The sequence below is a fragment of the Perissodus microlepis genome, chromosome 17 (assembly GCF_051167445.1).
Source record: "Perissodus microlepis isolate ML-2025 ecotype Zambia chromosome 17, ASM5116744v1, whole genome shotgun sequence".
NCBI classification, from domain to species: domain Eukaryota; kingdom Metazoa; phylum Chordata; class Actinopteri; order Cichliformes; family Cichlidae; genus Perissodus; species Perissodus microlepis.
In genome coordinates this window covers 12,298,707-12,321,974 of record NC_140477.1, presented here as the reverse complement: position 1 = coordinate 12,321,974, position 23,268 = coordinate 12,298,707, and the positions used below count along the sequence as shown (strand labels likewise).

Here is a 23,268-nt window from a genome sequence, read left to right as displayed (position 1 = left end):
TAAAAGTGTACTGGTGGCTTCCAGCCAGATTTTAATAATTTTCAGGCAACTAATTAAGCTTTTGTATTGCTACCCTTTGATCTGCAGTGGCTTAATCATCATAGTCCTCTGATGTGTTTGTTTAAATTAGTTTTGCTTTTGGCAACAGATGTGAATGTGATTGTTTTAAACTATGCGTGCATGCAGATGCTCTTATGAGAAACCGTGTAATGAAACATGCAAATACAGTTATTATAATAAATGTTTCACATGACAATTGCTCAAAAACACCAGATAAATGTGGCAGCTCGATGACAGTAAGGCACAAAAACCTCACCACACAGTAGATGCACCTACCATGGTCGTCTGCGCACATCGTAGAGGTCAATCTTATTCTGTGATTTGCTTAGGTCCATCCATGGGGATGCTGAAATTTTGGCAAAAGGAAAACACATGGTTATTTAGATTTAGACCTTAAAAAAAGGACATTTACACCGATAACAGTTTTGCTTAATGGGACTTTCTTACCTATAAAATTAAGACAGTAACAAAATTTTTAAACTTTGCCTCAAGGGGCACACTTTAAAACACATGTCTTCAGAGCCTTTAGCAGACAACTTGTCTGTCACTCTTAAAAACTTCAAAACCGCTTTAGCTAAACCTGTAAAACGGAGTACTAAAACATATATACACTATATGGACAAAATCACTGAGTCACATTACACCTGCAGGACCTGACGCCTATGGACACTCATACCATTAAGCTTGTGGTGCACAGTTTTTGGGCTGATGCTAATGCCAGAGTAGATTTGAAAATGCATTTACTGAGTAAGCAGAGCATACACCTGTGGCCATGGATGTACCTGGAAAATTTAATAATGTTGATGGGTGAATGTAAAGGGTTAGGGTGAAAACACCTGAATTCAACAATCAAAAGGTGTTGCCCATTACTTTTGTCTTTACAGTGTATCTTCTTTTTATTATTGTACACAATTGAAAATGTAAGACTTTCTCAAGTCTTGTCACTGTGACATTGCCAGAGGAGTCTCACTGTGATAAAACAGCAAAGTCTTATAATATTGGTATGTTTTATGGTCCTGGTCCTTGTGTGACTCTGTCTTTTGCTATGGATTCCCTAATGATAAACTCTTCCTTAGACTACGAAAGAGGATTTGAATGATTCAAAATCAATCTGCTTTAAAAAAAAACTGTGAACTTACTAACATTACCAGAATTTCTGAATTGAGAATATGGACTGATATTAATTGAAGTCACAATTATGACTAAACTACATGTAATTTTGAAAAATTAAGATATATTGCATTTTTTCTGTTTGGTTAGCAGTGGTTTCCTTCATGTTGTTTTTCTATTAATACCTTTTTGTTGTTTTTCTTACAGTGGAGGCATGAACAAACATTTTAGCAAGTTGTAGAGATTTCAAAAGCTGTTACCCCTGAGTTTTTTTTATCACTTCTTTCAGTATTGCAGGTTGTGTTTGTGGTGTGATCTTAGCATGATGTCTACTTCAACTGAGAAAAGCATCAGTCCAGTCTGCCATTAGTGGATAATTTGTCCTGTTTCCTACTGATTAAAACCACGGTCTTTTCTAGTCTGTCAACTTATGCAAATGCCTAATTCGTCCTGTAAGATCTCTGTTGAGATAGCACACCGATCTGTTACAGCAGGCTCTGTCAAAACTAAACAGCCTTTGTGTTCCTTTATTTACAGGAAGGGGCATTAATTGTAACCCATGACTCCTAGTAGTTTCAAGAGAAATGGCGACAACAACACTTCCTATACTCAAGTATTGTATATAAATGCCCAGTGTACATAAAATAAAGACATAACAGGTTGTGCTTTTATACATTTTTTGCAATTATTGTTTGCAACTGTTAATTTGACATTTAAGATGCCACTATTTATTTTTACAGGAACCAGGAATTTCCTATGTAAAGTATAAAAAAAGAGAAGAAACACTTGCAAGTGTGTATGTTTTACAACAATTATTTAATGACTACTTTGCCTATTTCCCATCCCGAGTTGTGCCAGGTTTGCATGCATTTGACTGTAAGATGATTTCCCTTTAGTGGAAATTTTGTGTTCCTTTGACTCACCACCAAATAGTCACATAGTCACAGGTCTAAGCCCCATTGCATGCTGGGCTGCTTACCTGGGAAGTAACGAGCCAGTCCTGTGGCAGAGCCAAACACTTGCCAGAGGAGAGAGGGATCTTCCTCTTTGTTCTTCCGGAAAACATCCTCCAAGGCTTCTGTCCAGTTTAACTCATTCAGAATGATGGTAGCTGAAAAACACACACACATGCACACACACATACAGAACCACATGCACACACAGAAATAAAGATGAAATGAGTCATACTTGTGCAAAAGCATAAAATCATAAAAATCACACAAGCACAAAATGTCAAGACGTTTCAGAAAGTATTTACTCCCAAAAAAAGCAATTCTGGAAAAAAAACCTCACTTGAAAGTCAGATATACACACACACACACATGCTTGGATTTGGCAGTATTAGTCTACTGACACTGATGGCAAAGAGGAAGCTTCCTCACTGATATTCAAAGTGATGTCTGGCTTCTTCAGTGAGATTTATATTTTAGTTTTTTGCTCTAAAAACATTTTCTATAGCAGGGGAGCAAAAAAAGAGGTAAACAAAGACAGGAGAGTCATGAAGGTAAAAAAAAAAGGAAAGTATGATTCAATTTGGTATTTCTGGAATAAGAAAAAATCTTCCAGGTACTCACTGACTGGACATGCATTGTTTTGTTTACCTGTTGGTCTACAGAAGCTCACGCTGGCTTAAATCCCAGACAATGTTTTTAGATACAAAAAAATCACAGTCTTCCTGGAAGCGTAGGCTACTTGTTGAAATGACTCATACTTGTGTGGCCTATGCAGATACCTCCAACAAAGTGAGATTGTTCTAAGAGCAACTGAATTAAAAGAGGAAAAAAACATCAACATAAAAAAGGGGGCAGCCAGGAGATAAAGACTTTGCTCAGGCAGTCGTGTTAACAGCTGACACCAGGCTGTCTGCTAAAATGTACGAAAAGTTAGAGTGATGTACCTGTAACTCTGAAACTTAATTCTAAACTAAATGAGCATTTTCAGCTTTTATGGAGTCAAATCAGGACATACACAAACTCACATAAAGACACATAATAATGTCAGTTGAAGCAGGCAAAGACAAACTCGGAGGATCTTATAGCAAATCTTATATGAGGTGCTCTATTTGATCCTCTTCAATCTGCCTGCAGTTGCTGGCAGTCTATGAGCCACTTTCCAATTACATATATTTCTATATGTATAAAAAAAAATCTAGAACTCCTTGCCTTCCTCACAAAAGCCTGTTTTACCCAGCCCTGTAATTCTTTGTACCACAAAGAGGGAGTTTGGGGCACTTTGGTGCTATAGTGAAATGTGTGTGTCCCAGTGATAAGTGGCCCTTAATGGATTACTCCTGCTGGTTTCTCCACTACGACTAACAAGAAGTCTCAGGATAAGACGCACTGTTATGCCCTCACGCTGCTCATACTGTACGCTGAAATAACAGGGAAAGAGCATCTTGATTATTTCATTCAATTCACTGCCACAGGATACATGATCTGTGCGAATGTCAATACATAATGACAAAATGAATCCCTCACAAAGAGAGCAGCTCCTCGCTCACTACGCATGTTTTTTTCCCTAGCTGCATCTTATACAATTGACAAACTCATTATAGTCTCCTCTAGGAATATGGATGCAGACACACTTTATATCGCAAACAATTGAGCTCACACAACCCACATGGGCAGATTAGGCACCACTGACAAGCCCTTAGCAACAACACTGGTATTGCAGGTCTGTGTCCTTTAATCTCAGCTATAGACTGGAACAAATTGCAGTAAACAGATCCATCTCTGTGCTGACGTGTCAATAGAAGGTTTGAGGTCAAAAGGGTCAGAGGAAGAAATGAGAAGCATCACAGCAAAAATGCAAACTCTGGAAAGCTCTATTAGTCAGGTGGAGATACTGAGATTTGTTATCCTGTGGTGTGTTTGCATCCACTGCCATTCACAAGAACTGTATTATGATATAAACTCCTCTCTCCCGTTTAGCTCTCTTGATTATATACAATTTGATCCAGTGAAAACTTTATAAAATGCATAATAAAAGCGCTCTGAGCTCAGAAATTGGTATGGGACTTGTTTGTATGCCACCAGACTTTTGCTACACTGGAAAAAACTACCAGTCCTTGTTGTAGATAATTAATTACTGACCGATCAGATAATAATTAATTCAGAAAGGATGCTTTGACAACAACCATGGCAGCCTCATAAATCACACGATTCAAATTCAAACATGGGAGATAAAAAGTGGGAGAAAGTGGGAGATAAAAAAAATTAATGATTCTTGGTCCAGAGAAGTTATGGGAACTGATTATGGAAAAGATAATTGAAAGTATTCACTTTGTGGTGGGTAGATGCCTCCAATAACTTCACATCAAGCAGGATTCTGGCATAGACTGATGAGGGTGTTGGCTTCAGGAGGAACGGAGAAAGCGACAAGATGCAATGCCAAGCGATGCCCTGCAGTGTTCCTCTGTCATCAGCTAGCTGGTGGCTCAAACTGCCTATGTGTTTCAAAGTAATTACACGTTGGGGACTGATGTGGTGAGAACCTGCAATCATCATATCAGAAGGGGGCCCTCCAGTCCCTGCCACTCACAACTGATTGTGACATAAGCACAAACGCATCCCTCTTGCAGCAATTCACACATCATTGGCATCATCGCTGTGTGAGACAAAGCAGGATTGGACCCGAAATGCAGGACTCGGGAGCAGGACTAAGCTAGAAAGCAGCTTCACTGCTGAGTTTACAGGTCATCAGATAAACAAATGCAGCTACTCAGGATTACTTAAACAGAAAGCAGACAGACTCCAAACAGACGGCTCACCCAGCTAGAGGGGATAAGAGAACGACGTGACAAGGAACAGAGGGAGATAGAGGACTTAAATGCACACATGAGCTGGGGGACAGGTGCAAGTGAACAGATTCAATTAACGACCAAGAGGGGAAGCAAAACTGAGCACAGCACACAAGACAAGCGGTTGTCAAAATAAAACAAGAAACTGACACTGAGACTAAAACACATGAACCAGAGTACACAGACCAAGGATGAAACTGGACAAACACGGAAAACATAACAGAAACACAGACGAGGCAAGGGGAACCTAGGAGGATAGGAAAAACTTGTGGATAACTAACAAAGAAAACTATGAATACCAAATCAAAATGAAAACACAACCTAACCAAAGCAAAGGTAATACTTAGACTGAAAACTACAAAGTTAAATAGGAAATATCAAACACAAAACTGTATTCAAAACACAAAACTCTGGGTACAAAACCCAGGATGTATTTTTCTTGATAATATAACAATATTGAAGAAGAAACTACACAGAACAACTGAACAATGTACATTTAATATTAAAGAAGCACACACTGGCCCTGACTTTTCTGACTTCACTGATTGGAGAGGTACAATGACCAGTCCTGCTAATCAGTGGCTCCACCCTGTTGCTACCTCAATTAAATGGAGCATGGATGTCATGCTCCATTAGTCTAATGTGAGCAGTATTCTCCTCCTATGCTTCTTGTCATTAAGAACTCTCTACTACTAAGAGAAATGTTTGTAAACCATAATCTGATTTGTTTTCCACTCTGCCATTATCTCTGATTTAGTTTCATGTAGCCTTACCGGCCACACACTACACAGGCTCACACTTAGTTGTTAAACCAAACTAGAAATAGAGGTGTTCCTACTCTGTAGTCTGATTTGGGCAAGAAGTTTAACTGTTTTGGTTTACTGGTGTTTTTTTGTAATTTATGTAGTAAGCTGGTTTTATTCTCTTGGTTTGGCATGTAAAGAAGAAAGTTTTCACAAGGCTCTTTCAGCCCTGTGAAAAATTAAGAACACCCCATGATTTAATAGCTTGTAGAACCCCTTCAAGCACCAATAACTTTCAAGCAATCATTTTCTGTATGGCTTCCATCCATCTCTCACATTGATGTTGAGGAATTTTGTCCCACTCTTTTTAAACACTGACATTTGCAGACATTAATTTATGCACAACTATCTTTAGGTCCCACCACAACATTTCAATCAGGTTGTGCATACTTTGTAACCAGACTGCACACGTTTGTCACACGACTGTTTCCAATGATTTTTGTTATCCTGTTTTGTCACAGTGCTTTACTTTAGCAGTAAGTAACCCTACTTTAACAACTGGTTTTACTGGTTATTTGCTCTTATGTACCATCTCTGAGCTGCGACGCCACAACCACTCCATATGATTTGTAAAGACCCTGCTGATTGTGTTGATAAACTTACTCCATTCTAATCTATTTAGCTGTGATGTTTGAATCAAAGAACTGGCCAGACTATCTCCATCTTGTCCTTGCCATTGCAATCAGATGACGTGATCAAAGAAAGAGACAAAAAAAGAAAATGACTGTGCATGAGTCTCACTTTGAATCCAGTGGATGAGTTTTGAAAAAGATGGTGGTTTGTGGACCAGATGGATAACACACTTGAGTAAATACTAAGTAAAATTACTCTCTGTACACATTACATTTATGTATAAGCATAACCTGACCTGGGACCACAGATACAAGAAAGATGGAATCTGCAGGAAAAACATTTTGAGGTTGTGAAGAAAGAAACCCCCACACACCAATGGCTGTCTCCTTGTTTTCAAGAAAAGGTGAAATGGGATTAAAAGAAAGAAACTTTCTCGGTTTGGCTACTCATTTGGGGGAGAATCCAAAAGGTATGCTCCTATCAGCTGATTTAAAAAAAATCACGGGAAGGCATCCAACTTGTCGCAAGGACACAATTTAAAGCTGCACTAATGTAATGACTGTGAGATGAGAAGAAAGATGAAGGAAGGATACGCACACAGAGATAGACAGAGATGAAAATGAAGATACCTCAAAGTTTGGCTGCCAGCATCGTAAATAAATTAGGACGTGCATCAAGTGGCACAAGAGTGCAAAAAGAAAAGAAAATCAGTTCATGTGCTGTGAGCTTTGCCAAAGGGGCTGTAACTATAACACACACACACGCAAACACGGTGTCACAGTATCCCAGCATGTCAGCGAGTTTGTGTGTCTGGGGCTGACAGGTGCCACACAGCGTTGATGCAAACGGGCATCAGATGAGCCTCGGATCTCCTGCCAAGGCCGCAATGCTCTCTTCTCATCTCTTCTCATCGCATTCATGCCAGTCTGCTTAATGAGAGAGGAGACATGCATACACATGATCCATATACAGTAGAGTAGGTGCATATGATGTGACACACACACGTACGCACACAGCCCTCACACCCAAAGTGTTTCTTCCTCTCTTTCTCCTTACGACACACACACACACACACACACACACACACACACACACACATACAAACCTAGCCTTTTCTGGTAAGCATGCACACACACACACATAAACATGATAATGAATCCCAGTCTGACCACCCACATTGGAGCAGTGGGTGGAATGGATACCAATCAGTAAGACTAATGCAGAGGAGAAAGACGGTAGCGCATTTGTCTCCTCACAGCACACTATTAATATGCCTAATATAATAGAGCGAGGGATGGGGAAGAGAGGATAGAGTGATAGAGGGTGGGGTGAAGGGAATGAGAGCAAAGTACTGAGGAAGACAGAAAAAACAGAGAGCTAAGAAGGTACACACAAAGGCATGAAAAAGGAACTAAAGCATAAAGTAAAGAGAAAGGAAAAAGAAAAAGAGGAAGTGATGGGAAGATGTAGCGGTTGTGGAGAAAGTCTACTGCAATTAAAGGGTCGGATGATGCATCGCTCCTTTAGCATCAGTAAAAGCCACAAGGACGCCAGCCTTGTCTAGACAAAGTCCCCTAATCAAGTTACCAATCCTTCCTCCATACAACGAGATAGAACATCGGGGCGTGGCTAAGTGTGTGTGTGTGTGTCTCCTCCTACACACACACGCACACCCAAAGACACACAGATATTGCCATAGCAACGCTGACAGTACTACCCAGAAGGAGAGGCAGCAATGTGGCAGCCTGTCCTTGGAGATAGAAAGCAACAGCACTAGCACAGCTTTATTACTGCGCTAACAGGGACTCTGCCCAGACCCCACCCTCCATCACCTGCTCCTATAATGGTAAAAGTTATTTTTTTAGCTGTATTTTACTGAAAATTGCTGAAAATATTACCGTAAATGTAATCGATAATGCAGTCTATTATGTCAGATTTTTAATTTAGAAGCAAAAATTCACAGATTTGTACTTTTCCTCACCAGTTCTGGTGTTAGTACCAACAACAGTGTGGAGTCAGTTCTATCTCAATTGAGAACCAGCCCACAATTCAACAGGTTTAAGGGCCATTGATTATGTAATACAATAAGCAGAGTTAGCAGAGTAGCTTTCAAGTCACACTAACATTAACATGAAAGTAATTTAGGGTTTTATGGTCCCGCTAGAAATAGACAGAAGGACAGACACCCATAAATACTGTAATGAAGCAAAAAACAGTTGAACGAATCACACTAAGAACAATCCCCTCCTACCACGCAGGCCCCCTACCCTTCTCTGTCCTTTCATCATCATAACTGCGGCTTGTAAAAATAACTGAGTGCATTTGGCCATTTGGCTATGACAAAAAATGTCTGCACAGTCAGAGGCCCGTCACTGTGCACATTTATAGTCCAATATGTTGACTGACTTGCTGTATAAGGGCATTAAAGTCATGTGACTAAGTCCACCGAATTTAGCCACGGGCCCACAGAGAAGATCATTACTGGAATTGATAATGAATGTTTAAATCTGCACCAACGCCTGGATTAGAAAAAGTTATTTAAATGTTCTGATAAATGTTACTATCATGTGTAGTTTAATGTAGTTTGTAATGAAGTTGTGACACATTACTGTAACGTGATATGTTAAGCTGCAGTCAGTGATGAAGTGTGACTATGAAAAGCTTTTCTAAAGCTTGGACTGAAATAGTAGAGTTCATTCAGATTATTATGGTGAGGCAATTATGACCTTTAATTCACTGTTAGTTTCTCAAATTACAAGCTTCCCTTTATGTTGTCTGTCCTCTTGATTCTAAATGTCCTAATATAGTATATAGTTTCTATATCGCATATAATCTATATGCATGCATATCTACCAGCAAGGACATTTAATGCAAGTGTGTGGCGTGGGTGTGGTCTCTGGCCAGCTGCAGAGGAGGGGTGACGCAGTGAGCTCCCAGGGCAGCGCAGGGGCGGGGTGAACAGGTGTGCTGGGATCTGACAGTGATTGTGTCTCTTTATATGTTGGCAGTGACAGTCGGAGGAGAAGGGCGGACGTGACAGCAGAGAGAGAGCTGGAGTGTCTGTGTCCCAGTAAACCACAGTGTTAAATAAAAGTTCTGCTGTCGTCAAATTCGCTCCGGCTTATGTTTCTTGGGTCCAACGTTACAAAGTATTTCTATGCACATGTATGTACAGGCATGCTTATAGCTATATATTTGTGTGCACCAGTGTCCAGTCATTATACTCACCAGTGTCTAATAGTGTACTTTGTATTAATGTAGTCTTTTTGTTGTTACTTTGAAATCTCATTCAAAGGATCATGTCAATGTTTTTTAAGGAAATATCAATCAACACACCTTGATTAAACACAAACCTCTACACTCTATATTAATCTATCACAAAGATTAAACATATCGTAGTTTGCAGATGCACACAAAAGTGATTTCCTTGATGCTGGCATTAATTAAACGGTAGATGCCCATTTTGTATTTGACACTGTAAGGCCCTAGTAGATCAAACGTCAGTTATATAGCTCTGAAATAGTTTATAGCTAAAGTTGTTACATTTAATTACAGCAAGCTCAAATTGGCCTGGGTTGGTGCACTTTCGAAGAAAGAATTCAAGTGTTTTGCAAATTTCGCAAAAATAGTGCCATGATTCGTCATGTAGAACGGCCACAATAAAATGACATACAAGCAGAGTGCAACGGCCAGCGCAACACAAAATTTGGGGCCTTCGCTCTAGGCAGCGCATGCCGCGTCCTATGGGAAAGGGCCTTTAATCCGACGAATGATAAGAAGTGGGCTTTTGCATAGGCACACTTAATAATTCTATGGTGTGAACATTAGAGTAAATAAAGACCCTTGGACAAAGATACGGAAAGATTACTGATAAACATGGTCAAATAGCTGTGAACAGCTTCAGGCAAATACAAAGCATCCTGCCAAAGGCCAATCTACAGACCTTCTGTGCAACTGTTGAGAGGTCAGTGGGGCCATCGTGGACATGAGGGAAAGGAGCAGCTGGTGACCAGGGTAAAGTGGGAGCTACAGACTGCTGACCACTGGGAGGATGGCATTTGGGTTATATATAGACTGGAATGGTTTAGCCTTAGCGTGGAACTGTCTACACAGTGCAGACAGCACTGAAAGGCTGAGGTCACATCCTGAGTACTGTAGGTAGTACATATTGTGACGAAAGGTAAAGAGAGAGAGAGAAAGCGTGTGTGTTTTTTTTAACTTACACCCTTCATATATATCCGTTGGGATGTGGACGGCAGTTGTGTTGTAGGAGACGTCTCGTTTGAAGTCTGGGTCAAAACTGAAATCCTCGGGAATGTATGGGATCCTCTTCTTCTCCTTTCCTTCTTTCTTCCCTTCTGTATCTGACTCGCTTTCTATCCCACTAAGCTACACATGAAAATAAAGCAGAATAGCAGAATTTGATGTTTTAAAATCGCATGGAAAACATTTTTGGCTTTATGTGTGTACAATGTAAAATTACTGCTTAGTACGTGTAGTATCTTCATGTAATGGATAATGTATGCTAAATGTTATGCAGTGATAGATAAATGCCAGTATCTAGATAGAAGCAGATAGAAAGGGGAGATTCAAACAGAGAGTGACATTAGTGTGCAGTGGGTGTGTGGTTGTTTCCCACTGGGGCTGTGGAGAGTACGGTGGCCCCTAGAGACAAAGCACGTACAAACTCCAAAACACATGCAAACTCCAAAACACTTGCAAACCCCAAAACACTTGCAAACTCCAAAACACTTGCAAACTCCAAAACACATGCAAACTCCAAAACACATGCAAACTCCAAAACACTTGCTTTGTCTCTAGGGGCCACCGTAGGGAGAGGAATTAGATGTCGAAATCTGTTTATCAAAGCAGACAAATGATGTCCAAGGCCAGGAGAGGCATTAAATGCATGATGCACTAAACATGAACTGGCCCTAATCCATAAAAAAAAACCTGTCTCATAAACACGAGTCAAATATTAGTATAAGCACAAAAACAGCTTTTGTGGCATGCACAAATTTGTACTAACAGAGATTTATTTGCATAAATTTTAAAGTGTTACAGTTCTTCAAGGCTACAATGAAAACTCAAATCAGTTTTTTCCCCATTGTAACAATGCAACAATGCTGCTTGATGTGGATGGCTTGTAGGATTTTACTGGAGAATTGGCATCACATCAAATTGCTCAAGTTGTACTTACACCGTCTTTGGCATTGTAGTAATTGATTTTCTCGACCTGCAAAAACACCAAAACAGGAAAATATCAATAAAGCATGACAAGAAATACACAAACGCTTAGTCTAATCTAGTATCTTAATACTAGATTGAAACAAAGCATCTAATGCTGGTCCAAATCTTAAAGGTGTTTTACCAAGATTGCCCTCACAGATGGCCATGCTTAAAAGGGTGTGGTGTTTCCTTATTGCTCCCAGTCTTGCTACATTGTGCACTACCTGGAGTACACACTGGTATATGTCAGTGCAGTGTAAAACTAAGTGTACAAGCAGCTAACAAATTGACCTGTTACTGACAGCAGCAGAAAGTGTGTATTTCAGTGTCCAAAACAGAAAAGGTTTATCATCAGGAGAGCATGAATGTCCTAATTCTACACGTAGTACGAAGAGCGAAAGATTTCAATTAAAAAATTAAGGTTCCTTCCTATCCTAATTCCTGTTACCACTGGGATTCCACTCTGCAACAATGGGTCACTGGAGGCTAATCACCAAATAACTTAATAAAATTCTGTATCTCAATAAATCATGTTCAACCTCAAAAAAAAAAAAAAAGAAACAGAAAGCAGATGAACAAAACTTAAAAAAAAATGCTAAAGCTAGTCTCAAAAACCATAACAGGGCATCAGAATCTCTCAGTTTAACGTGCACCTGCTACTTTTCCCTGCAGTCCAAGTCAGTTTGCGTCTGATACTGAGCAGCAGTGAAGTAAGTGGTGTTGTTTTGCTCTTACACTGCTGGGCTTGCTGTCGGTACATGGGCTAGCAGGGTGATAACGAGCTAGCCTAGCTGTTGACGTAAGAATGCCCCGGAGCCACAGAGATGGTTCACTGATTCCAACCACCTGCATACCACCTCTGAAGTGGCACGCCAACAGGACAGCAACTGCTCCTGCCACTAACACTGCTGTGTTAGCTTAAAGAGTTTGTAATTATCTCACACACAAGTGATTTAGCAGGGCAAACTGTGCCAAACGCAAACATCTGCTCTCCATTTTTCTGCTTTGACTGCTCCAATATACCAGAAGACTTATGAGATCAACTATATCTGCAAAGTGTGCCACAACACACCCATGTTAATAACAGCAGACTGTCTCATGATGATTTGTGTCAGGTGACGTTAGTGCAGACAATTTGCACATTAAGGTCACACCATCATACCTCCCAAAGGAGAAAACTGTGTGCAAGAACACTTAATGTGTGAGACAGGCAAAGGAGATGAAGGGAGTGTAAGGACCAAAAAGTGAATACATACATAACAAACGTGTATGTTGTGTGTATGATCTAAATCTTATCTGAATATGCATATGCTTATTAATGTATTGCATCTCATTTCACACAGGTACACCTGCAGTTCATTTTTACATTTTTAAACACCAAATGACTCATTTAATGTGCTATCCACTTAGAAAAAACTTGAACATCATCTGTTCCCACCAGTTATGGTGCTTACCATCACTACTTTCTGTCAACAGTCATAAAAGGCAACCTTTGTTTTCTCAGGTAGGTCGTAAAGCATTATATTTACATTTTAAGCAGCATAAAATTTGGGACTTTAATCCTACTCTTACATGAAGTATATCAATGCGATAAGTGAATACCAAATGCAAACACAAACAACAGCAAAAGGATTAAAATGATTATGATGCACTGACACATGCAAATGTGCTGTTCTTACTGCAGCTGGCACTGGCTTTCAAGTGTCAGCAGGAAGAGGTGTCCAGCATTACTGACCCAGTTATCAAAGGTGACAGACAGAGAAGACACAGGCACATACACACACAAACACACACCACACACAATGCTCCACTTGCTATTTCAATAAATGTACTATTATCACATTAAAATGATATTTTTCATGTCTTAGTATGGTGGCAACAGTCATGGTAAAAGTACACTCTCTGTCAATTCTTTGCGCATCAGGACATATCGCACCATGTCATCATTTATTTAACAAAAATTAAGTAAAAAAGACGAAATGCAGAAGCAGTGTGTAAAAAGAATACACCTGGTCTGGAACATTTAGGTGTGTTACTGTAACAAAATGCCAAGAAGAAGCCATGAAGACATTTGCTTATAATGCACAGCACCTTGTTTGGTGAGAACCAAAGCTCATCAGCACAAACAGCTCATACCGACTGCCAAGCACAGGTGATGATTTGGGCAGTCACTAAGTCAACCATGAACTCCTCAGCATACCAAACTATTTCAGAGTCAAATGGCAATCTGTCCAGTGGCTTAAAGCTCGGCAGGACAATGATCCCAAGCAAAAGAATGGCTGAAAAACAAAAGAATCAAGGTGTTGCAATAGCCCAGTCAAAGCACAGACCTCATCTCATTTTAAAATGTTGGGACCTTAACAGAGTTGTGAATACATCTATGCCCACAAACCTCAATGAACTGAAGCAAACTTGTGATGAAGAGTAGACCAAAACTCCTCCACACAAAGTCATACAAAAAAAACGATTAATTTATAGCTTTAGCAACTTTAGCTGCTAATGCTAAAACTGCTAAAGTAGCTCTTAGCATCTATTGTGTATTTGGTTTTTCCACACGCTTCCTCTGCATTTTGGCTTCGTTTTTGTTAAATAGATAACAGCATGGTGTATTATGTGTTTTTGTTATGTTTCTGGACTTGGTATAGACAAGATCATTTTTATTATGTCCTGAAAGGCACAAATCATAGAATTGACAGACAACTGACTGATTATACAATATGAAAACACACATCCTATGTTATACTTTATAGTAATATTACAAATAATAGTCTTACTGAGTCCAAAGGGAAGACATGAATGATATACACAGAATCTGGACAGAGTATTATATTAACCTCTTGTTAATGCTAAAGAATGCTAAACACAGACAAGTACACTAAAGAGCCACAGGTTCACATAGGGATAAGCTGTTTCACTTGAATTGGGCTGAGGTGTATGAAGCTATCACCTTTTGTTTACCGCATAACAATTGCAATGTATGATGTTTGTACAGTGAATACATTTAGATGCAATAAACTCTGCATGACTCTTAGCTTAATAATATTTTATATTGCTTTGGTTAATTTGTTCAAGAATCCCTGTCACATTATCTCCAGACTAATTACATTTGCTAGCCAAACATAAAGGGCCAAAAGGATATCGAACTCAGTGAGTAATATAATAAATAAATCAAAACCCAGAGATCCATATCTCGCTGTCTATTTTCAAAGCACAAGAAAGTATGCACGGCATTGAATAATCTTTAAATATAATGTTGAATAATGTTTAAGCTGATTTTTCCCCCAAATCTCCCCACTATAAAACGTACAAAGAACGTCATTTTTCATGTGTAAATCGGCTGGAGGAGATAAAATTGATCATTTCCGTTTATTATGAAAAAGTTAGATCTAAAACACTGGGCTTGCTTTCAGGCAAAGCAATTCAATGAGTAAACACTGTCTTCTTATTATATGCTGTAAGTAATACTAAGATTACTGGAGAGCAATCGCTGTGTGCGTGTGAGTGTGCACCTATTCATCATAACTACCTTGGTAGTTTCCGCCTGTTATGTAAAATGATAAAATTCAATCAATATAGTCATTATAGCCCTATTGTGATTGTAATTAGATTTTCCTTCCAATTATTATGATAAGGATTATGAATCACATGTCCCTGCACCTCCCCTACATATGGAGCTCATCGAACCACTTGATCTGTATGTAGACAGCCTTGTTAATGAACATATTAGATAGATCATGCCCTGGCTGCTCACTCACGTCGCTGTCGTCCTGCCACACGTGTTGCATCTGAAGCTTTTCTGCTTCTGTTGCCAGCCTCTAAAAGAAGACAGACAGAAGGAGAGTAGAAGAGAAAAACACATTATGTAAGACCATTTTAATATTATAAAAACCTCTGAATTCTTTTGACTCTAAGGCGGCAACGAAAAAACTACAAGTAAGTCAGCTAGAGAAATGGTGATCATAAAAATTAAATGCAGCAGATTTCATATGATTCTTAGCCAGAGTGTATTCAAGGGAAAATACCACATTTCCCTCGAATACCTTCAGGTATGAATTAGAACCATTGACACCGAGTTGTGCTAAAATTAGACACCCACCTTCCATCTTCTCCCGAGATCTGATCATAATGACTGGGTTAATGGGTTTATAATGGTCCCAGTTTTTAATCTGTACATGGTCCAGAAATTCACTGTATTATTAACTGCCCTTGGGAAATATGAAATCCAGCTCTTTCTGCTTTTGTGTATGTCGCTATGAGTTTCGTGTCACACCCACACACACACACAAAATAGGCAAGTAATCTGATGGGGGCAAAGGAGTAAATTAATTCACTGTATCAACCCACTCCTCTTCTCATTCCATAATATAATTTTGCAGTAAGATTAAACACGACAGTCGCAAGAATCAGCGAAGCAGCACAAAGTCTGACTGTGAATCCCAGGATGGGATATTAGTCACAGTGTTTGTGATGCAAAATCAAGCTTCAAACACGATTTAGGCAGTAAGAGGGACAATTTTGGAATCACTTAAACAAAATTACTGAATATAACACCAGATAGCTAATATTCTTGTAGCCATACAATAAGATATATTACACAGAGCTGATCTTTTTATGCAAGGGACAAAAGTCTAACGTAAATCACAGATAATGAGACAAACTTTAAAGTCGCAACACATCATTTTAGCTATTTGGGAGAGTTGCCATTAGTTACCAAGTAAAACAAAAGCACTTGTTCTGTTATCGTTGAACAATTGGCCCCACATTTTCCTGGTGGTAGACAGAACTTCATATCAAAACACAAGTAAGAAGCATGAACATGCACCAAATATTGCACGTTACTGGAAAGCTAGAAAAAAAAAGCCTCTGCTGATTTAAAATATCAATGTCCATAAAAAGAAAGAAAGAAAGAAATTAGATAAAACAAGCAGAAAGAGTAGCAGCTGCTCACATATTTGACTTCACATTACTAGTTATGCTTGTGCTCCGTACCCCATTATGCTTTCTGGAGGCTGAAAGCATTGCAAACCACGCTCTGGTTGTGTCTCATTAGGGGGAAATTTAGCAGCAGCTTTAAGAGATGGCGGGAGCAAAGGTGAAAACGCGCTACCGCTATGTCTGTGCAGTTATGGTAGGAAAAAAGGCTTTGGTATAGCTTTAATACACGGCATGTGGGCTACTTATAGGGAAAATATGTATACAACGTTCCTGGTAGCCACCTGCTCTGTCATTGCTCTGTTAGACAAGTTTATGTTTATGACTCTCCATGTATCCACATGCACACAACCCCCCCCCCCCCCCCCCCTTTTTTTTTGAGGTATATGAGTCTTGGCAGTGGGGTCATTCTGGTCTTTTTATTTGCACATGCACAAACACACAGTGCCTTTGTAGATTTTGTTTCTAGTTGCCAGTGGCAACCAGGCTGCATGGACTTAATGGGAATATCCTGTCAGTTTCCAGTCAGGTCACTAATGGTGCAAAGACAAATCAGTTTGTGTGTCGTTTCTGTGGTCACAAACCCACAGATGGCCATTTACTGTGGAAGCACTCCCATTTCAGCTCCAATCATTATCGAAAGAATGAAACATGATAAGAAGACAGGGGCTTTGTGTGCATTTCTGTTGTCCACGCAAAAGCAATTTGCAAAGCATTTTCATCACATTCACATCATGTAAGTCTGGATATCAGTCACAGCAGGTGAATGAAACTCATTCCAGCATACCTGCTCACACGTTACTAAGAAAACATAGTGTTCAGTACTTAAACACATACAGCATGCAGCTGCTCAACGTAACCATACACAGATGTCCACGTAACAACACAACAATAATGTGGTTGCATACAGTAAGTTTGCACACGCTCATAAGTGGGGATATGACAGCATACAAAATTAACCAATCACGTAGATATTTCCTCACATTTATGGATTTGCATGTCACAGCATAACTATGGCATGCAAAGAGCTTACAAAATCATTAAAGGGATCTTATTCCTGAAAGGTATGAGCCAGTCATCAACAATTGAAGAATTACTACATTTCCAAGTATGAACATTTCTCCAAAACTGAATTGAAACCAACAATACTGGTCAGGAAGCCAGACAACTACATGCATGACGTCATGCACGATCACAAGTTAGAGCTGAGGCTTTAATCAAAGTAGATGGAATTATAAACAGTTCCAAATACCACTCGGTTTTTATACAAAACCTTCAGGCATCTGCTAGAAAGCAGGCGATTATGATGAATTTTATCTTTCAGTAGAACAATGACACACAGCATATATCTGAATCAACATCCAAATCTGGCCTCACCAGAAAGAAGATTAAAGTTTTGGAATGGCCCAGCCAGAGCCCAGACCTGAATCCCACTGAAAATCTGTGAAATGAGCTGGATAGGGCTGTGCACAGGAGAAGCCCTCACACTCTGACAGATTTGGAGCAATACTGCAAAGAAGAGTGGCCAAATTTTTGCCAAGTTAAGATGCGGCATGCTAATTCCTACCCAAAAAGACTGACTGCTATATCACAATCAAAATATGTTCCAACAAAATAAAAAGGGTATGCATACTGATCTTATTCCTTCCACTGAAATATTTCTTTGTTTTTTAATTAAAAGCTATGGATTACAGAGAGATACCTGCTCACATGCATTTGTATTTACTATCATTTTACTTGGTAATTCCCTGCAGGTGAGGCCTGCTGACCTACCTTTGACTCCTTTCACCCAGTAGTTAAAGGTGCCAGGTTGAATTTCAAGCAGCTGTACACACACACAAACACATGGGCACAGGAAAAGGCATTTATAAGGATCTCAGCAGCAGATCAGGAGGTGAAGGGGTCAAAAGTGCCCAGCTGTTTCTTCCACCTTGTAGCTTCTCTTTTATGTTGAATCCAGAGCCTCGCAGTGCCTTTCTACGCCTTTAAGCAGTTAAAGGTTTTTTAGAATTTACTGCTCAAAGTGCAACATAAACACATGTCAAACAGTACATAAAAGAAAAATGCAACACCAGTTATCTTACAATACATAATGAGAAGATGTTGAAATAAGGATTTGCTAACAAGCTGGCATAGAAATATACAATATGAGCAAATTTCTTTTAGCAAGACTAATGAGAACATTGTTGCATTAGTGAGAAGATAATGAAAATGTAGCTTCATGCCTTAGAACCAAGTTACTTCAAGTTAGGGACCATCCACTTTTGTGGGACAGTCAAATACCGGTGAATTCGTTAGGACAGACATGCTACTGAATATGAGTTTTACTGATATATGTGCCAAAATGCTAAATTCAAATTGGCGCTACATTGCTGACATTTAGCAAATAAGAAAGAAAAAAATGTTTAACAAGCTTCAAGTGACCACTTCAGAACAGATCTTTCATAAATCCACTGAATACTTGGACACAGCCTGTGTGCGCTTGCACGTGTTTTTCTTCTGCTCGAAGAAAATGAGTCATGTCTTCTGTAATTCCTTTAATCTCCTTCTGATGTCACTCGACGATGAGGCAAACTGAATGTGTTATGCTACAAAAATGTCATTTCTGAGGACCCAGAGCAATAAACACCCATGAACTATGTGAGCTATAAACATTATGCCATGTATAAACTGAGCTGGCCTCAAAAGAATGACAAATAATGTGTAACTTTGCCCAAAAACAACAACAACTAACTCCAAACAAGAACTCTGTGGATTTATAGCGTATATTTTCTATTTGTTTTAGTCAGGGTTGCTATCTTTAGCACACTGTTGGAGGATAAATGTGGAAGAAGCTCTCTACTGATCAATAACACCTCACATTATGTTTTAATGCAAGGATGATTTGCCTGATGGAGATGAGTCTTTATATGTCGTAGTAAGGGTGGGGTATGGAAAGCAATGGAAAGAGTTTAAAGCAGAAGAAAATTGATAAAATGTAATGTACATACAGTTAATGTATGTAAACTCTTATAATCACTGAGTCACTCACACATGCTCTCTCTTTTTTATCGTTTGTCTGTGATCTAAGAACACTGGATTAAATATTGTGCTCTGAAACTCCTGTGATTTTGTAAGCACCACACAGAGATGTACTGTGTAGACATGCTTGCTTTACTGACACACGCTCCTGGCAGCCTGATTAGAGCATCTAGTACTGCCAGGACAGCACACACACACACACACCTGCCATCTCACTGATGTGTAGGGAGGCACGGGAGAGCAGAGGAAACATGAGCATCTGCTGTTGTGACTGGCAGCACTTTAGTCAGATCTATCCTGCTCAGCCTGTAGGGAGCCAGGAGGAGAGTGGTGAGAAAAAAGTGGTGAGAGAGGAGATACATTTGCACACATTGCACACACACACACACACACACACACACACACACACACACACACACACACACACACACACACACACTTACACTGGCACCAGAAGGAAAACAACTGTACAGTGAGTGCATGCAAGTTGACAAATTAACCCTATCTACACAACTCTGGTCTTTTAGAGAAGACATCACTCTCACCAACATACTAACTTAGCATGAAGTGACTTGTTAGAGACTGGTGCTGATGCACTGCTGTGCTCTGGTTTGACAGCTCATCTCTCCTGCAGCAAACTCTTCCAGCCGACCATGCTATCTGTGTGCCAGCTGGCTGCAAACAACTCCCAATTACAGCTGTACCCAGCTGGAAAGTTGATGTGACGGTTCTGCACATGGACACACCTACAGCCACTCACTGATTCGCTGCATGTTTCAAAAGAAAGGTTACCATTTTGATCGTCAGCGATTTGGCTTTACATATAACTATTTACGGATCACAACAATAACTAGTTGAATGGTGCTTACTTTAGCTCTTTCCTGAAGCGCGACGGAGCAGAGGCAGTGTTTTTGACCAAAACACTCACACACTGTGATAGCTACTGTTGCTGATTCAATTAAAAAGCAGAATTTGACCAATGTAAAGCAATTTTTTTTAAAAAAACAACAACAAAAACAATGAAAACGGTCTTTTTCTGAGGCACTGCTATTGTTGTCTATATCTGAATGGGACTAAATGTGACAGACAGAGGGAGATAGAGTTATAATGAGCAAGAAATCAAATGTGCACTCCCCTCTGTATACATATACTGTATATCTGATAAGTTTCATGTAGGAAAACAGAGATGACAAACACAAAGCCAGAGCACTGCGACAGCTGGGCTGACAAAAGCAGCTAGACACACAAATACACACACAAGCACACACAGTCCAGGAAGTGATGAATAATGAGTCACTAGTGGCCAAAATCTCTCTCTCTCACACACACACAAACACACACACACACAAAAACACACGTGCACTCTTCATCTCATTGAGTCAATATTTCAAATATTAATGCTTGTTAAGAAAGACAGGATTAGGTTTGCACAATATTGCATCATGTCATTTAAAGCCTCTTAAAATCCCTACTGTGTGAAATCCATACTGAAGCTGTAACATCAAATGAAATCTATTAAACTGCAATATGTTTTGCAAAGGTTCTGGAGCCAAACTATCTGTTTTGGATACTCTTTGCATATGTGTGTATGTTGTTGTTCACTTTATATGTTTTAGAGTCCTTGGGCATACATAGCATTACTCAGTGACTAAGGGCACAGTGTCCTGAGATTTACAGCAAGTATAGGAACTACAGTTGGGAATTGTCTGGCATTTTCCATTCATAATCATTCAGTGATTAAATGAAATGCTGTAATGACTGCAGATAATTAATCATATATTTCTAGAAGCTAATTGACATGTGATGATTTTTTGGAGGATTACTTTGTTACAACCAAACAAGCAACTTATGATCCAGAACAGAATTAGCAGACAAACTGAAGACAATACACCTATGATGTGATGAAGTGCATCCCAAAATTGGATTTGTTAAGTATTTGGGCAAGAAACCCCTTTTATAGAGTCATTAAATTGACAGTGAAAACACATGAAAATTGCGTTGAATTATTATCCTTTTGAATGATTTGCTCAACATAGTTTACAAGATCTTTACATTTTCTTCAGCTATGTTTTATATGGTTTCTGAATTCATATCAACTGTGAGCTGCCTGACCCCTGAGGCAGTGAAGCGGCTATAAAAACACGAATTCAAGTCAGTGGATTCAGTAGTGTTTAATTTAAAAGTTCCTTTCTAAAATATTTTCTTGTTTTTCCTGACAGGTGGTCTAATGCCTTTGCGAAATGCTGTAATTTGACACCAATATTTGCAGTTATCACCTGTACGATATCAGCCAAATATCACGCCACTTTGCTCGTTTCAATTGTACAATTTCTAGAAGACTGTTTTGAAGTGTGATGATTTTTTTAAAATAATTTGATTTAAAATATTTTCTCAGTTCACACAAATTCACAGTTTAAAAAGGGCTTACAAAGACTTTTTTTTATATCATAGCATGATGACAATATACATTTTCATATTCAGAAGAGATTCTGAATCCACATCTCAGTTTTAGTGCACCTAAGGTGTGAAAAACACACTCAAAAATTATTCAAGTTAGTCAATCTATTTTTATTTTATTTCTGAAAATGCCAATAAAATATTATTTTTAAGTTTTGTTTATGTAGGTTACGTTTTATGTATATAAAGTGTTTGCTTGTATAATTATGGTTCAAAAATATGCAAAACTGTTACACACAAAACACCAAAAACATTCAAATAAATCTACATAGGTCCCCATGATAGTAGTGGGAATTCTTGAGGTTCTCGGTCTCTACATCTATTAGCATAAGATTTGAAAAAATCGGAGATTTCCCATAACTTTATTTTCAGGTGTGTTCTCTGAGTACTGTCCAATGCCATGTTTGATTGTTTATTTTTGCCTTTCTTGCCTTGCTTCTCACAAGAGGCAATATTCTAACACAGGGGTGTCAAACTCCAGGCCTCGAGGGCTGGTGTCCTGCAGATTTTAGATAACACCCTGGGTCAACACACCTTAATTGAATGATTAGTTCCTAACCAGACCTCCTTAGAAATTCAAGACATGTGGAGGAGGTAATTTAGCCATTTGAATAAGCTGTGTTGGATCAAGGACACATCTAAAACCTGCAGGAAACCGGCTCTTGAGGCCTGGGGTTCCCAACCCATTCACTATACAGGGAGTGCAGAATTATTAAGCAAGTTGTATTTTTGAGGAATAATTTTATTATTGAACAACAACCATGTTCTCAATGAACCCAAAAAACTCATTAATATCAAAGCTGAATGTTTTTGGAAGTAGTTTTTAGTTTGTTTTTAGTTTTAGCTATTTTAGGGGGATATCTGTGTGTGCAGGTGACTATTACTGTGCATAATTATTAGGCAACTTAACAAAAAACAAATATATACCCATTTCAATTATTTATTTTTACCAGTGAAACCAATATAACATCTCCACATTCACAAATATACATTTCTGACATTCAAAAACAAAACAAAAACAAATCAGGGACCAATATAGCCACCTTTCTTTGCAAGGACACTCAAAAGCCTGCCATCCATGGATTCTGTCAGTGTTTTGATCTGTTCACCATCAACATTGCGTGCAGCAGCAACCACAGCCTCCCAGACACTGTTCAGAGAGGTGTACTGTTTTCCCTCCTTGTAAATCTCACATTTGATGATGGACCACAGGTTCTCAATGGGGTTCAGATCAGGTGAACAAGGTGGCCATGTCATTAGTTTTTCTTCTTTTATACCCTTTCT

The 23,268-nt window shown here is 39.1% G+C and overlaps 1 protein-coding gene across 2 annotated transcripts in view; it reads right to left on the bottom strand.

The window, feature by feature from the left end:
* cacna2d1a (calcium channel, voltage-dependent, alpha 2/delta subunit 1a) overlaps positions 1–23,268 on the bottom strand; it is a 106,717-nt gene that overhangs the window by 45,012 nt on the left and 38,437 nt on the right. For both annotated transcript variants that reach the window (XM_084909529.1, XM_084909531.1), the window contains exons 4-8: positions 15,330–15,389; positions 11,546–11,581; positions 10,569–10,734; positions 2,150–2,281; positions 337–406 (exon numbers count right to left, since the gene is read on the bottom strand). In XM_084909529.1, the coding sequence (XP_084765655.1) occupies positions 337–406; positions 2,150–2,281; positions 10,569–10,734; positions 11,546–11,581; positions 15,330–15,389 (464 nt within the window). The remainder of the gene's footprint in view (positions 1–336; positions 407–2,149; positions 2,282–10,568; positions 10,735–11,545; positions 11,582–15,329; positions 15,390–23,268) is intronic.